The 17690-nt window shown below is 46.5% G+C and overlaps 1 protein-coding gene across 5 annotated transcripts in view; it reads right to left on the reverse strand.

Annotated features, from left to right (window-relative positions):
- The window catches only part of nphp4 (nephronophthisis 4), a 92378-nt gene that overhangs the window by 66531 nt on the left and 8157 nt on the right, over nucleotides 1-17690 (reverse strand). For all 5 annotated transcript variants that reach the window (XM_031566834.2, XM_031566833.2, XM_031566836.2 and 2 more), the window contains 3 exons: nucleotides 4944-5098; nucleotides 4597-4658; nucleotides 798-953 (listed from right to left, as the gene is read on the reverse strand). In XM_031566834.2, the coding sequence (XP_031422694.1) occupies nucleotides 798-953; nucleotides 4597-4658; nucleotides 4944-5098 (373 nt within the window). The remainder of the gene's footprint in view (nucleotides 1-797; nucleotides 954-4596; nucleotides 4659-4943; nucleotides 5099-17690) is intronic.

Genomic DNA, 17690 nt, shown 5'->3' on the forward strand with positions numbered 1-17690 from the left:
TTACGCAGATACGACACCAATAACGTTACGCAGATACGACACCAATAAGGTTACGCAGATACGCAGAGAACATTTGCAGGGATGTTCACTCTGCTGTCAGATTATCGTTGTTCTCCAGATATCCGTGGGACACTACAACTAACGTCAGGGCCATATTATACACACACATATACACACACACATACACACACACACTCACACTCACACACACTCACACACACACACACACACAGTCAGTGTACGATCAAAATATTTGTGACGCTGTTATTTTAAAGTAAAATTGTTATATAATGTTGCTTTAATGTTAACAACACTGTTGTCAGTAAGGTAACTTAGCAAGTCATAGGGCTGGACCCCAAAATGCGGCTTTTCAAATATTTGTTCATTGGGTAGGTATTCAGTTTTCAACATCAATGGTTCGGATATTTGTTTTAGTTTTTTCCTAAATGTTGGCTATCAATAAAGGCGAGCTGCTAAATATTTTGTCTGCACATTTTTATTCTTTATTTATACTTTTTCATTGCATTGTTAAATGTGGAAACATAGGCCTATAGCATCTTAGTGTGTGTGTGTGTGTGTGTGTGTGTGTGTGTGTGTGTGTGTGTGTGTGTGTGTGTGTGTGTGTGTGTGTGTGTGTGTGTATGAGTGTGTTAGGTTGGGGGGGGTGTTCATACCTGTGTTGTCAGACATCTGCATTAGCCCAGGGATGCTCATATGATCCGACACTATCTTAGTGTGTGTGTGTGTGTGTGTGTGTGTGTGTGTGTGTGTGTGTGTGTGTGTGTGTGTGTTCATACCTGTGTTGTCTGACATCTGCATTAGCCCAGGGATGCTCGTATGATCCGACACCAAAGTATTCTGAGGGAAGAGGTGCATGATGGGAAGGAGGGCAGGATGGGGTTGGAGGGTGTAGAGGAGCTGAACACCGTCCATCACTGTCAAGAGCCCGTTCACTGCACACACACACACAAACACACACACGCACACAAACACAAAATAACCCTGTCATCCATCTGTGTCAGAAGTGCCTGTCTGAGTTTTTGTGAAAATTGTGTCCACTGCATTAAACTGTGTGTATCTTTGACCAAAATGTGTACGGTGTCTTACAAATGAAGTCCTTAAAGTTTACTTTTTTTAAACTACCTAGTACTTTTAGATTATATATATTGTGTTTTCAATGTTCAATGTTGCACCGTGGTCCTCAAGAAACCTATTTTCATTTCCCAAGCATGACCGAACCAACATACATAAGCACACACACACGTTCAGTATCCACACACACACACACACACACACGTGCATCAGTGGAATGCAGTGGAGTAATGAGTTTGCCTGCCATGGGAACATCTCTACGTGCACACAGAGATGCGTGGGGGAGCCGCTTGGGGTCTGTCCAAACACAAACACACACACACACACACACACACACACACCTCATGAGCCGCTTGGGGTCTGTCCACAGGCAGGCATCTCATGTTGCAGAGGTTAACCCTAACCCTAACCCACCATCTCTACAAGAGCATCTCATGTTGCACAGCCCACCATCTATACAAGAGCAGGGCTTAGGCTCAACCTTAACATGAGGCTCAACCTTGACCTGAGGCTCAACCTTAACCCTAGTCTTAGCCTCCAGTATCTCATGTTACGCAGCCCATGGTCCATCCATAAGCATTAGTAAACAACTCACGAGCACATTGAGAACGTTCAACAGATGCTGCAAGTACATGAATGAAGGGCAAACATGGACAGATGAAGTACGGGAGTCTGGCACGAGTGGCTGGCTTCAGCATCTGGCAAGCAGAGGGCTTGGACCTAGAGTTAGGCATAAGACTAACCCTCACAAGAGAGAGGGAGAGAGGAGGGGAGAGAGGAGAGGGAGAGGGGGGAGAGAGGAGAGGAGCGGAGAGATGGAGGGAGAGAGGAGAGGGAGGGGAGAGAGAAGAGAGGAGAGGGAGAGGGAGAGGGAGAGGGAGGGGAGAGAGGAGAGGGAGAAGGAGAGAGAAGAGAGGGAGAGGGGAGGGGAGGGGAGAGAGGAGCGGAGAGAGGGAGAGGAGCGGATAGAGGAGAGGGAGAGGGGAGAGGGAGAGGAGCGTAGAGGGAGAAAGTGGCAGTGCCCCAAATGCATCCTGAATCACTGCTGTACGAGCAAAAGAGAGGTGAGGAGAGAAAAGGAAAAGGATACAGGAGTAGAATAAAGGAGAGGGGGACAGACAACAGCGTTGGAGAAGAGAGGAGATAAGATGGAGGGAGAGGAGACGAAAGTAGAAGAAAGAAAAGGAAAGGACCTTCAATATCAATTTAGCTCATGTTTAGGGCTGTCCACAAAACAGATTTTGGATTTTGATAAAGCTTGCTTTCAGTGGAGCATTCATGGATTTGGAGTGCAGTCGGAATATTTATTAGATTTCATATTTGATCCTGATATTTGAATATTTCAGATTTTCCATTTGATCCTGATATTGGAGGACTTTAGGAAGTAGGCATCTGTTTTGTCCATCTTCTCTGAATTTTGATGCACCATTTTCATAAGCATTTTAGGACCCTCTAAAGCTTTACTCAATGTATTGAGTTCTAAACATGCTCTTTCTTGACAGGTCCAAAAACATATTGCTCACAGCATACAAAAGGTAACCAGGTAACCTCTGCCTATAAATGCATTCCATCTCTGGCTAAGGAGAGAAGCTAAGGTTCCATCTCTGGCTAAGGAGAGAAGCTAAGGTTCCATCTCTGGCTAAGGAGAGAAGCTAAGGTTCCATCTCTGGCCGAGGAGAGAAGCTAAGGTTCCATCTCTGGCTAAGGAGAGAAGCTAAGGTTCCATCTCTGGCCGAGGAGAGAAGCTAAGGTTCCATCTGTGGCCGAGGAGAGAACAAACACGCACGCACGCGGGCGCAGGCCCATCAATGGGCCGCAAATTACTTTCTAGTCAGAATGGTGGTCCCTGGGACAAAACCAGTGGAAAACCCCTGGTCTAGGGAAGCACTTGCGTGCCGGACTCTCAATGATCAAGACCTCTCATTCGATTCACACACCAAACAGATCTCAAAGACATGTTTTCATCTACACAATGTTGCCTTGCGACTACACTACTGCAGTGCTTTCCTGTCTGGATGTATTTATCGTGAATCTCATGATATTTATTTGTGAATTTTGAAACTATTGTAACTCCATATGCTGCAGTCTTTGAACCTGATGTATCTGCAGACACCCCTTGCTTACAGCAGCCTATAATTAAGCACAAATGCATCTCTGTTTATGACACACACTGTGTTCCAGCCTATTAACCCCTAATATAAACACAGCCATCATTGATATAGTTTTCTGCTTCATTGCTCAGCTTATCCTTAAAATAGTAACCTTATGAGCACACTATACACACTAAGCTGTAATAGTAACCTTATGAGGACACTATACCCACTAAGCTGTTATAGTAACCTTATGAGGACACTATACCCACTAAGCTGTAATAGTAACCTTATGAGGACACTGTATACCCACTAAGCTGTTATAGTAACCTTATGAATACTGTATACCCACTAAGCTGTAATAGTAACCTTATGAGCACACTGTATACCCACTAAGCTGTAATAGTAACCTTATGAGCACACTGTATACCCACTAAGCTGTAATAGTAACCTTATGAACACTGTATACCCACTAAGCTGTAATAGTAACCTTATGAGCACACTATACCCACTAAGCTGTAATAGTAACCTTATGAGGACACTGTATACCCACTAAGCTGTTATAGTAACCTTATGAATACTGTATACCCACTAAGCTGTAATAGTAACCTTATGAGCACACTGTATACCCACTAAGCTGTAATAGTAACCTTATGAGCACACTATACCCACTAAGCTGTAATAGTAACCTTATGAGCACACTGTATAAGCTGTAATAGTAACCTTATGAGCACACTGTATACACACTAAGCTGTAATAGTAACCTTATGAGCACACTGTATACCCACTAAGCTGTAATAGTAACCTTATGAGCACACTGTATAAGCTGTAATAGTAACCTTATGAGCACACTGTATACACACTAAGCTGTAATAGTAACCTCTGGAAAGCGCTATATAAATTAAACTGAATTGAATTACAAGAGAAATGAGAGGCTTAGAAAACAGGAGTTTTGTAGTGTAGTGTGTGTGTGTGTGTGTGTGTGTGTGTGTGTGTGTGAGAGAGGCTGAGAAAACAGGAGTTGTGTGGTGTGTGTGTGGGTGTGTGTGTGTGTGTGTGTGTGTGTGTGTGCGTGTGTGTGTGAGGATGAGAAAACAGGAGCTGTGTGGTGTGTGTGGTGTGTGTGTGTGAGAGGCTGAGAAAACAGGAGTTGTGTGGTGTGTGTGTGTGTGTGTGCGTGTGTGTGTGAGGATGAGAAAACAGGAGCTGTTTGGTGTGTGGTGTGTGTGTGTGAGAGGCTGAGAAAACAGGAGTTGTGTGGTGTGTGTGTGGGTGTGTGTGTGTGTGTGTGTGTGTGTGTGCGTGTGTGTGTGAGGATGAGAAAACAGGAGCTGTGTGGTGTGTGGTGTGTGTGGTGTGTGTGTGAGAGAGGATGAGAAAACAGGAGTTGTGTGGTATGGGTCGAGACACTCACGTTCAACGTCTCGAAAACCGGGAGTGAGCAAGGCACGAGGCGTCCCACCGTAGAAAGGCATCCTGGGAGAAAAACAACATGTGACTTGTGACAATGTGAGAACGAGATCAGACACACAATGTCAATAGAGACAAACTAGTAAGTTGGGGTATTCTAAGAACAGATCTGACAGCCAATTAAAACGGAAGGTGTGAACTTTCACATGAAAAATTGAGAATGGATGTTAAAACTTCCAGGCAGGTAGATGCAGATTGTGTGGGCTAGTGGAAACAGACGACATGTGGCCTTTTGGCCTAGTTTCAGTAATGTGGACATAATGCATCTACAATAGTATCAACCATCCAAACCTTTGGCTTCCAGACAGCAGTGGAGTTTCTGAAGCCCCAGAGAAGAGCTGGAGGATTCCGAAGCCACGGCCTATTGCATGCTGGGAGCCGAGGGACACCAGCTCCACCACCGCCACCACACAGGGCAGGAGCAGGGCCGTGTGGAAGTACACAACCTGAGAGGAACAGAGACCGCAGGGTGTGAAGAGAGCAGATGTGAAAGAGAGAGCAGGTTGAGGAGAGAGCAGACGTGAAAGAAAGGGTTTTCATGTTTAAAAAGGCAGGAAGGCGGTTTTTTGTCTCAAACAAATCTAAGAAATACGAAACCTTGAGCTATTTGCCGTGAGCACCGCTTGGTTTTCACTAACATGAACACTTCCACCCTTCCACACACTGCCTGTCAATCACTATCCACCCTTCCACACACTGCCTCTCAATCACTATTGGCCTAATTGGGGCCTTTGGCCTAGTGAAGCAGTAGTTATTGCTCATGGCACTGTGGAACTAAATACAACTGGACTCAATTGAAGACTAACCAGCTATCTTGACAAGCACAATCAAAGTTAAAACAACAGTATGTAACGATTTTACCTTAAAGAGCTTCAAATGAATGTTGCAGGTACATGGTCATGCAGTAGAGTGACTGACACATCCACGGATCAATCACCAATACTGCCACAGGCATGCCAATCACCAATACTGCCACAGGCATGCCAATCACCAATACTGCTACAGGCATGCCAATCACCAATACTGCCACAGGCATGCCAATCACCAATACTGCCACAGGCTACAGGCATGTCAATCACCAATACTGCCACAGGCTACAGGCATGCCAATCACCAATACTGCTACTATGTGCATTAGAAACAACGGCGATGAAAGCCAGCTAACTCACTCTTGTTCTCTTGCTTTGTCTTTGTTGTGATACACCAGAGACCTATTATGTCTCTGACTACGCCTGCTTGCTGTTTGCCTTTGCAAAGATATTGGCTCGTTAGTTCAGGGCTGAGATGGCTGTATGGCCAGGTATATGGGTAACGTTAGAAAACTTGCTAGATAACACTCTTGGCCAGATTTTCAACTCAACTGCAATGATTAAATGAACATGTTTGCGAAGGGCAAGGGGGAGGGGGGACTTCTCCCCCTCATTGGCTAACATTACATTGATATCAGTGTAAGCCCTTGCTCCATGGGTGTCCTATTGTTTCTCTCAGGAGTGTTTAATGTTTATGTGAAGCCAATTAACATCACTTGGAACCCGACTGCGTTTTTATTGGTGAACTGATTTTGAGAAATTTAATTTTGCAGCTAGTGTTGTATTTCCTGGTTGTTATTGCTATCTAGTTTATATGCTAGCTAACTAGCTAGCTGGGGAAACGTTTTAATAACCTTAAATGGTTTAAATGGAAGAGTTCCATTTGCATGAAATGATAGCTAGTTATCCAGCTGATGTTATAGTCTCCTCGATTTAACTTATAAAATTATAATAAGAAAAGGGAGAGACCCTCAGGGTGCCTGTGCAGCTTCATATTAACGAGTTCATATTCACACATATTAACATGAGTTCATTACACACACTAGCAACTACAAACAGTTCAGATGGTTCTCGAAGCTAGAGATACTTTACCATTATGGAAGACTGAATGTGACTTGAGTGTGATCGAAAATGTGTAGCAGATGTTGTTTTTCGTATGTGAAACAGGGAGAGAGAGACCCATTCAACCTTTATATGTCAGTTACTGGGCATGGTACAAACTGCCAGATGGAAAAAGATGTATTCCCATGTATAGCACACACCCAAGTATTAACCGCAGGGCTGCAGAAATTTTGCAAAATCAATGTATAGACCGCATTTAATAGTCTGGAAATTAGGGTAAGTTCTAACTATGATGGATTACTATGTTGGTTAGAAAAGCTGTTCTTTGTTCAATAGCATCCTCTATGTATGTGATACGTAGATGTTCATTGTTCTGTTTACGTTAGCTTAGCATGTTACCATTCTGAGTTTTGTTTACGTTAGCTTAGCATGTTACCATTCTGAGTTCTGTTTACGTTAGCTTAGCATGTTACCATTCTGAGTTCTGTTTACGTTAGCTTAGCATGTTACCATTCTGAGTTCTGTGGATTGCTTGTGCTTTTATAACGGTGATCATCTAATCTAAAATAGATTTTTCCACCTACACCCTTACTAATATACTGACTAGCTTAATTGCATGTTTTTCTAAGAAATTGTTGTTTTATTCTGAAAAGAATACTTGAGGTTTAAAACTGCACATATGAGCATCCATATATTCTTGTGTAAGGCTGACATTTTTTTTTTTATTTTCATGTGAAAGGCTCCAAGCAACATTTTGCTCCCTTTGTACATGTTGTTGTTGTTGCTTTGTTTTTGTTTTTTATTTGTTTTCTTTATAGACATTGCCCCTAGTGTGCGAGTTTGCCTCTTCAACATTTTCACACTGCAAAAGTGCAGCAATTTGCCACATAAATCTTTCAGCGGGACAGTCTCAGCTCTGGGCTCCTCCTGAAAGTTTGATAACCAACTTAGACCCTAAATAAGGTAATTATAGTGAGGGGCAAGTAGGCCAGACTTAACTTCAAAGTGAAAAGTACATAAAGCAGGCGAACTCACAGGATAGTTCTTTCTGTGCACTTCCAAAAGGTTTCCCAAATACATTATGGCACGTGTAAGTGAAGTGAGATCCACCTGACACCACGGGGGACTGAGAACAACATCATCTGGCCAAGTAGCTGACTGGAACTGTATGGGGGGAACTGCATACAAGCTGATCAGCTGACTGGAACTGTATGGGGGGAACTGCATACCAGCTGATCAGCTGACTGCATTAGGGTGAACAATAGGCATCTTTCCACTGCAGGGACTCATGGGAACTCATGGGACATTAAAAATAAAATAAAATGACGGTTTAAAAAGTACCTGAAATAAGTGAAATGTTCAGGTATGTACGTCTCTCAGTTACAGCACCAGTAGGACAGCGTGAACTCCCCCCCCTTCATTAGCTGGTCTACTCACATGCTAAAGTCTTCGTCATGACCTGTGACCTGTGACCTGTGACCTGTGGCTTTAGGGGAGGACATAAACCACACGGGACACCTCAAGTGACCAAACGGTTAATCACTGTGGTTCAGTGTTTTTTTTGCGCATATTTTCCAGCACAAGTAAAATAATACTTTTCATAGTAGGATAAATTGATAGAGATTTTAAAAGATAAATACACATATGAAAAGCATACGGCTTGTGCTGAGTTTCAACAAATAAATGTGACCCTGGAGCCACTGTTTGAAGTTATTTACATTTTCAAAAGTATCACAGCCTGCCAGAACCAAAACAGGTGTGGGCCACCCTAGAACTAGAACTGGCCACTAGTTCCTGCGGTGGGAACAGGTGAGGGCCACCCTAGAACTAGAACTGCCCACTAGTTCTTGCGGTGGGAACAGGTGAGGGCCACCCTAGAACTAGAACGGGCCACTAGTTCCTGCGGTGGGAACAGGTGAGGGCCACCCTAGAACTAGAACTGCCCACTAGTTCCTGCGGTGGGAACAGGTGAGGGCCACTCTAGAACTAGAACGGGCCACTAGTTCCTGCGGTGGGAACAGGTGAGGGCCACCCTAGAACTAGAACTGCCCACTAGTTCCTGCGGTGGGAACAGGTGAGGGCCACCCTAGAACTAGAACGGGCCACTAGTTCCTGCGGTGGGAACAGGTGAGGGCCACCCTAGAACTAGAACGGGCCACTAGTTCCTGCGGTGGGAACAGGTGAGGGCCACCCTAGAACTAGAACTGCCCACTAGTTCCTGCGGTGGGAACAGGTGAGGGCCACCCTAGAACTAGAACGGGCCACTAGTTCCTGCGGTGGGAACAGGTGAGGGCCACCCTAGAACTAGAACGGGCCACTAGTTCCTCCGGTGGGAACAGGTGAGGGCCACCCTAGAACTGGCCACTAGTTCCTCCGGTGGGAACAGGTGAGGGCCACCCTAGAACTGCCCACTAGTTCCTGCGGTGGGAACAGGTGAGGGCCACCCTAGAACTAGAACGGGCCACTAGTTCCTGCGGTGGGAACAGGTGAGGGCCACCCTAGAACTGGCCACTAGTTCCTGCGGTGGGAACAGGTGTGGGCCACCCTAGAACTGGCCACTAGTTCCTCCGGTGGGAACAGGTGAGGGCCACCCTAGAACTAGAACTGGCCACTAGTTCCTCTGGTGGGAACAGGTGAGGGCCACCCTAGAACTAGAACGGGCCACTAGTTCCTGCGGTGGGAACAGGTGAGGGCCACCCTAGAACTAGAACGGGCCACTAGTTCCTGCGGTGGGAACAGGTGAGGGCCACCCTAGAACTAGAACGGGCCACTAGTTCCTGCGGTGGGAACAGGTGTGGGCCACCCTAGAACTAGAACGGGCCACTAGTTCCTGCGGTGGGAACAGGTGAGGGCCACCATAGAACTGCCCACTAGTTCCTGCGGTGGGAACAGGTGAGGGCCACCCTAGAACTGCCCACTAGTTCCTGCGGTGGGAACAGGTGAGGGCCACCCTAGAACTGCCCACTAGTTCCTGCGGTGGGAACAGGTGAGGGCCACCCTAGAACTGGCCACTAGTTCCTCCGGTGGGAACAGGTGAGGGCCACCCTAGAACTAGAACTGGCCACTAGTTCCTCCGGTGGGAACAGGTGAGGGCCACCCTAGAACTAGAACTGGCCACTAGTTCCTCCGGTGGGAACAGGTGAGGGCCACCCTAGAACTAGAACTGCCCACTAGTTCCTGCGGTGGGAACAGGTGAGGGCCACCCTAGAACTGCCCACTAGTTCCTGCGGTGGGAACAGGTGAGGGCCACCCTAGAACTAGAACTGGCCACTAGTTCCTCCGGTGGGAACAGGTGAGGGCCACCCTAGAACTAGAACTGCCCACTAGTTCCTGCGGTGGGAACAGGTGTGGGCCACCCTAGAACTGCCCACTAGTTCCTGCGGTGGGAACAGGTGAGGGCCACCCTAGAACTGGCCACTAGTTCCTCCGGTGGGAACAGGTGAGGGCCACCCTAGAACTAGAACTGCCCACTAGTTCCTGCGGTGGGAACAGGTGAGGGCCACCCTAGAACTGCCCACTAGTTCCTGCGGTGGGAACAGGTGAGGGCCACCCTAGAACTGGCCACTAGTTCCTCCGGTGGGAACAGGTGAGGGCCACCCTAGAACTAGAACTGCCCACTAGTTCCTGCGGTGGGAACAGGTGTGGGCCACCCTAGAACTGGCCACTAGTTCCTGCGGTGGGAAATGCAGAAAGAAACAAGGGGAGACCGAGCTGGAGTGCTCTTGGGTCTCGTGTTTGGCCTGTTGGCAAAGACAAGACGAGAAATAGAACTTCAAAATGAGTTAATTTATTTATGATACAGAATAAAACATTGAGTTTGTTTACAAGTCATTTCGCCATTCTCACCCAAAAATAAAGTCATTCTACTGTCACTGAACTCAATTTGAACTACTCTGCTGAAAAGACAGATTTGTCTCCCCATGTACTACTCATACTGCCTGCCAAGCAGAGATAATGATCTGCATGGAGGATGCGCATACACTCTCTTGTCTAATTGCAATCCAGGGCAGCGCACAGTCCAGTCCAAACAGAATTGAAAATAGCCCATTTCCAATTTCAGAAGCAGCTTTTGTCCCGTGCCTCCCTCCCCATCTGCATCTCTCTCACGGAGCTGTCGCCTTGCCTTATCGAGCGAACACAACAATATGAACCATGTGGTCCAAATCATTTCTCCTTAAATCATCTTTGCAGAGCTGCCTTTGTCATTTCCCCTCCAGTCTATTTCTGTTTAACGCCACTACCCACAAGCCCCAGCGATACTGGGCTGTCACCGCGGCAACAAAGCGCTAATTTCCATCGGCGTGCGAAGACAGCGTAATAACATGAGGTGATGTCACAGCATAGTAACATGAGGTGATGTCAAGGCGAAGACAGCGTAATAACATGAGGTGATGTCAAGGCAACGACAGCGTAATAACATGAGGTGATGGTCAAGACAACGCATCAAACAGAACCACAGCCATTACTTTTATTAGGAAAAGGAAGAAAACAACATGCACTCTCCAAGTGGTCGTAGTGGGTGACAGAACTATGTAGGACAGTGATCTACCCCCTTTAGGACATTAGTATTTCATGTTCTGGGTGCTTTGAAGAGAAATTCTGAGCACATCATAGGTTAAGGTCACTTGTTTTTGGAGATGGCCACCATTAATCTATTTCATCCATTTACTTATCCATTCATTTCACTGTTGCCATAGCTACAAAATCAGCAAGCATTTGCAAGCATATGTCTTACATTGGTCCAGAGTAAACCAATAGGTCTTTCACTGCAGGGTGCTATTAAATTATAACACTTAAAAGACTTGATTTGCTTATAAAACTATAAATAATTCTTTAACAAAAAAAAACACTTTTCCTTCTCGCTCTTTCACTATAGCAAGCCCCAGTCTCATCAAGGCCATGGGACCAAGGGAGCCCATATACTGATGAAAAAGTAGATCTGTCCAATCAGTGGGGTGTCTTGATGGGTGGCCTAGTGTTCAGTGAAGATGAATCCACTACAAGGAATTGACTATTGTATGTGATCTATTTGCATTCTTCATGTATTGTATGTTGTGTGTGTAGTACATTTGCATTAATTGATCTTTGCCTACTGGTCTAATCGAGCTTGATTGATATAAACCTAATTGGCTGTTGATATGATTCAAACAAATAAAAACACTAATGTAAGGTAAACGTAGTTCCGAGGCCATGCAGGCGAGATGACAGATGATGCTGCGGTACCCTGCACTGTTTTCGGAGTTGATCAGGTGAAGGCACGTTTTTCAGAAGTCAAAAGTTCCAAGCCAGGTTTACAGAGTTTACTGTAGTCTTGAAGGCAGCAATGAAGCCCTGAAGCAGCACTAGTGGAAGATGGAATCAGCGTGGTGAAACCCTGAGGCAGCACTAGTGGAAGATGATATCAGCGTGGTGAAGCCCTGAAGCAGCACTAGTGGAAGATGGAATCAGCTTGGTGAAACCTAGATGCCAGTGGTTACCGTGAACAGGAAGTTGAGAAGCTTGTCTGTCAAACACTGCAGGATAGAGCCCTTTAGTGAGGATCTGTCTTGTTTGTTTGCGGGAGCTCGGAGGTTGAGCTCCACGCTTGAGCTGGTCCTCTTGCTGTATATAGGGCTTGAGCTGGTGCTCTTGCTGGAGATGGGGCTTGGGTTGACCCACGGCCTTTGAGGTAAACTGGTGTCCCCTTGTCCACTCATCCACAGAGTCTGTATGTGCGGAACTAACACATTTATCACACATTTAGGTCAGGGATTTCGGTGGGGCAATTTGAACCCTGGACTTTGCAGAGAGCTTAGTTGGATACCGATATGGGATGGGGTCACTCCCAACCCGAGTGCTCGGGTAACTTCATCTGTGTATTGATGTTTGTAATGGTGTTGCCGTTGAATCTGACACCAAGATTAGTTATGCACTGACTATGTGTGCCCTGATGGCACCACCCCCTCTCTGCCCTGATGGCACCACCCCCTACTCTGCCGTGATGGCACCACCCCCTCTCTGCCGTGACATGCATGTAACACTCTGTAACCGTTTTATATTAGTCTGATCACATTCACAGTTTACATTAGTCTGAGCCTAATCCCAGTTTATATTAGTCTGAGCCTAATCCCAGTTTACATTAGTCTGGGCCTAATCACAGTTTATATTAGTCTGATCACATTTAGAGGTTACATTAGTCTGGGCCTAATCCCAGTTTATATTAGTCTGGGCCTAATCCCAGTTTATATTAGTCTGGGCCTAATCCCAGTTTTATATTAGTCTGGGCGTAATCACAGTTTATATTAGTCTGAGCCTAATCCCAGTTTTATATTAGTCTGAGCCTAATCCCAGTTTATATTAGTCTGAGCCTAATCACAGTTTATATAATTCTGGGCCTAATCCCAGCTCTGAGGTTCCATGCACACACTACTAGTGCATATCAGAGATGCAGAATCAATATAAATGAGCAATGATTGCATATCTTGGAAAAGGAAAACCAGTAATGCTGATAACCCCTCACAGCATACCAGATACCACACACACACACACAAACTAATTCTCCACGGGAAAAAATCAGAGCCAATCTCTCCATCATAATTTTTTTTTCTTTTTCTCACTCTCTGTCGAGAAATTAGCAAGCCAAATTTCTAACAGGACTACAAAGACATAACTGCACAGCACTGCCCCCCCCCCCACACACACACACACACAAACACACACACACACCCCACACCACAGGAGCATGCTGGAGTCTGCGCTAGAGCAGCTTGGGGCCACGCTCTGCCAAGAACAACATATGCTTATTCTTATGAGGGGGTTACACTCAACACAGCATTGTCAACAAGCCATTAGTCAGTTGTGGTGAGGGGTAAACACCTCAGTAAACACCTCAGTAGAACTCCTGTTGAGGTGCCATCTCCATCTCCTCTCCTGCAGTACAGGGGGAGGCAGGGGAGTGGCCGTCACATGAGCTCATTAAGGAGGAGAACACCATGCCCTACCCCGCAGAACAAATGCACTCCAACAAATGATTTTGGAGGTTTAAGGGAAGAAGGGAAGGGAGGAGAAAGGAAGAGGAGAGAAAGAAAGAGGAGAGAGAATGGGGAGAAAGAAGAGGGGAGAAGAGGCGAGAGAAGGGGAGAAAGAAGAGGGGAGAAGAGGCGAGAGAAGGGGAGAGAAAGGAAGAGGAGAGAGAAGGGGAGAGAAAGGAAGAGGAGAGAGAAGAGGAGAGAGAAGGGGAGAGAAAGCCCTAGAAGACGTTGTTCTTTCTCAGCTGCTCTCCTGTTGGCTTCCCACGGTCTTGGCCTCTCTTCAGTGGATTCCAGAATGAAAGCAAACTGAGCTTGAGGTTGTGTTGTTTGTTTTCCAGAACCTTGAAGTTGTGTTGTTTGTTTTCCAGACCCTTAATGGGTTAGCCCCACAGACAGTAAAAGTGGGTTATCCTATCTCTCCCTTAAGGTCTCTGTTTTTGACTTTGAATCGTTCCTGTATTTGCAGTGTGTTTGTTGTTAATGTATTTGTTTCAGGCCATTGTAACACATTCACGTATATGGTTGTGTTGTGTGTATGTGGTTGTGTTGTGTGTATGTGGTTGTGTTGTGTGTATGTGGTTGTGTATTTGCAGCACGAGCTATGGGCTAATCAAGAGCACAGCACTATCATAACTAGCCACCATCATATTTGTGCGGTAATAAATCACACTCACTAGTTATAGACAGAATCCTCAATTGGATCGAATCGAAGTTCAAAACGGCAACGCTCTTTCTCACTGTCCTCACACTGTTATGTAAGGGATAATGTATAGAACGCCGGTCATTATCGGGAAAATAAGCCCCGACAGGGCGAACAGCACCCCGACGCGAAGCGGAGGGTGTTGCTTCGCCCTGAAGGGGCTTATGCCGTTCTATACATTATCCCGCTTATTACACGGCTACTTGCCAAAACGAAAAAATAACTTCAAAGACGTTGAACATTCTTTAGAACACAGCTGCTCAACTGTCAGCTGAAACTCAAGATCAGATCAGCTGACGTCGCTAAGCAACGGAATACACTGAGGTTGATAAATTATCGGACTACTTGCGGAGTGCTACGAAAGACGTGAATCCGAGGCAAAAAGGCCACTTCCCTTGACAGCGGTCAATTATGCATAGCAACGGTCAAATATGGAAAAATAGTTGACCACAGAACGTTGGGAAGCCCCATTCAAGTGAATGGAGCATTCTACAGCATTAAGAAGAGCCGTGTAATAAATCAGGAGAAGTTACAACCAGAAGGTTCAAATACAGCTAATGGAGACCATGTTACCATGGTAGCAGAACCCACTCAGGCCAGCCTTATCAGCCTAGTCACCTCCCCTAGTCACCTCATAGTCACCTCCCCTAGTCACCTCCCCTAGTCACCTCCCCTAGTCACCTCATAGTCACCTCCCCTAGTCACCTCATAGTCACCTCATAGTCACCTCCCCTAGTCACCTCATAGTCATAGTGTGTCTGGAGAGAGTGTGCGTGTGTGTGACTGGAGAGTGTGTGACTGGAGAGTGTGTGTGTGACTGGAGAGAGTGTGTGTCTGGAGAGTGTGTGTGTCTGGAGAGTGTGTGTGACTGGAGTGTGTGGAGTACAGAGCCCTGTGTGACTGGAGTGTGTGTGTGTGTCTGGAGAGTGTGTGTGACTGGAGAGAGTGTGTGACTGGAGAGAGTGTGTGTGTGTGTGTGTGTCTGGAGAGAGTGTGTGACTGGAGTGTGTGTGTCTGGAGAGTGTGTGTGTCTGAAGTGTGTGTGTCTGGAGTGTGTGGAGTACAGAGCCCTGTGTGACTGGAGAGAGTGTGTGTGTCCGGAGAGTGTGTGACTGGAGAGTGTGTGTGACTGGAGAGAGTGTGTGTGACTGGAGAGAGTGTGTGTGTGTGGAGAGAGTGTGTGACTGGAGAGTGTGTGTGACTGGAGAGAGTGTGTGTGACTGGAGTGTGTGTGACTGGAGAGAGTGTGTGTGTCTGGAGAGAGTGTGTGACTGGAGAGTGTGTGTGACTGGAGAGAGTGTGTGTGACTGGAGTGTGTGTGTCTGGAGAGTGTGTGTGTCTGGAGTGTGTGGAGTACAGAGCCCTGTGTGTCTGGAGAGCTGTTCACTTGAGTGAGGGGGAATGCCAACAGCCAGCTGTTCCCTAGGATGGCTGCTCCCAGCAGAGGTGGAATATTGATCCCTTCCCAGCCCGCGGTGCCCCCACCCTCCAGCTGATGTATAATTGAAGTGCCTGTTCAAGCGTGTGTCAAAGGGGCCGTGGGAGAGAGGAGGAAGAGGAAGCTCAAGAATAACCCAAGATCCTCCACCACCGCGCCGCGCTCATCCATCATGCATCATGACAGCCTGCTAGTCTGTACTCTCCACACTGGCAGCACAGCCCCGCCCAGCACAGCAGAGCAGAGCAGAGCAGAGCCCAGCACAGCACAGCACAGCCCAGCCCAGCCCAGCCCAGCCCAGCCCAGCCCAGCCCAGCCCAGCCCAGCCCAGCCCAGCCCAGCCCAGCACACCAGAGCACAGCCCAGCACAGCCCAGCACAGTCCATGAGAGAATATCCCCTTTCCCAGAGTAGAGAGGTAACCGTGACATCACATGACATGAAGGAAGCGGTATCCATAGCAGCTGGTTTGTTTCCAGGAACTGGCGTTTTCTTTCACAAGCAAAAATGCTTCAATGTATGTCCTGGTGTTTGTGTGTGTGTGTGTGTGTGTGTGTGTGTGCTTCAATGTATGCCCTGGTGTTTGTGTGTGTGTGTGTGTGTGTGTGTGTGTGTGTGTGTGTGTGTGTGTGTGTGTGTGTGTGCTTCAATGTATGCCCTGGTGTTTGCAATCACAACACTCCTGCCCCTGAACCCCATGATGACAATCACTCTATTCCATTGTCCAATGCAATGTTTACTGCCCCGTCAAAAAACTTTTCCTTAAAACTGTTTATTTGAATTGTTTTAACTGTTTAACCGTTTTAACTAACCCTAACCCTTGTATATACACTGTAATGATTCATTTTCTTCTTAGTACATTTTCCTACTCCTATAAATGCATTCAGTGAGAACTGTGGCTAGCTATCTTGCTGACTGGCTATGCATCATGGTACAACTGCACTTGCTACTAACAAGATATGCACATGTCTCAGTTACTGCACAGCTAGGCCAGCTACAGACAGTATGCAATCATTTGCCACTTTTTAAAGCATGTTTTTATGGGCAACTAGTGCCATTATCTAGTGCCATTATCTAGTGCCAGTGCCGTTATCCAGTGCCAGTGCCGTTATCCAGTGCCAGTGCCGTTATCCAGTGCCAGTGCCAGTGCCATTATCTAGTGCCAGTGCCAGTGCCATTATCTAGTGCCAGTGCCAGTGCCGTTATCTAGTGCCAGTGCCATTATCTAGTGCCAGTGCCAGTGCCATTATCTAGTGCCAGTGCCAGTGCCATTATCTAGTGCCAGTGCCATTATCTAGTGCCAGTGCCGTTATCCAGTGCCAGTGCCAATACATATTCATGGTATATGGTCATGTGAAGGACAGATAAACACACCTGTCATGTAACATTTTCATATTGTGTTCATGACATTTAATATTAAGCATTGGCGATTGTTCTATCTAGGCTACACAAAATATCTCTGAGGGATGTAAATGAAAAAACAATCTTATTTTCATTCACCGTGCCCACTGTTATGAGTTGCTGAAATGATGAGCTTTTTAGTTTGTTGTGATGAACCAATGTGACCTGCGAGCTCCACTGCGCGGCGCGCTCATAAACAGGCAGGCTAATGACACTGCCAATCAGCAGGCCTCCACACTGAGACCATTAAAGGGTTAATGACACTGCCAATCAGCAGGCCTCCACACTGAGACCATTAAAGGGTTAATGACACTGCCAATCAGCAGGCCTCCACACTGAGACCATTAAAGGGCTGTTGGACAGGAGTGAGCAGGCCTCCACACTGAGACCATTAAAGGGCTGTTGGACAGGAGTGAGCAGGCCTCCACACTGAGACCATTAAAGGGCTGCTGGACAGGCGTAATGGGATGCTGAGTGATGATTGGTTGTCACTTCTACCATTCCCTACAGTAGCTAGTTTGCCTTTTTAAAATATCTTATGTGGTTCTTCATAGTTTGATCTTTTCGTTCCATCTATAGTTAGGGGTTAGGGTCTATGCAGTGTTGATGCTTGATTGATT

The sequence above is a fragment of the Clupea harengus genome, chromosome 4, assembly GCF_900700415.2.
Source record: "Clupea harengus chromosome 4, Ch_v2.0.2, whole genome shotgun sequence".
Taxonomy (NCBI): Eukaryota; Metazoa; Chordata; class Actinopteri; order Clupeiformes; family Clupeidae; genus Clupea; species Clupea harengus.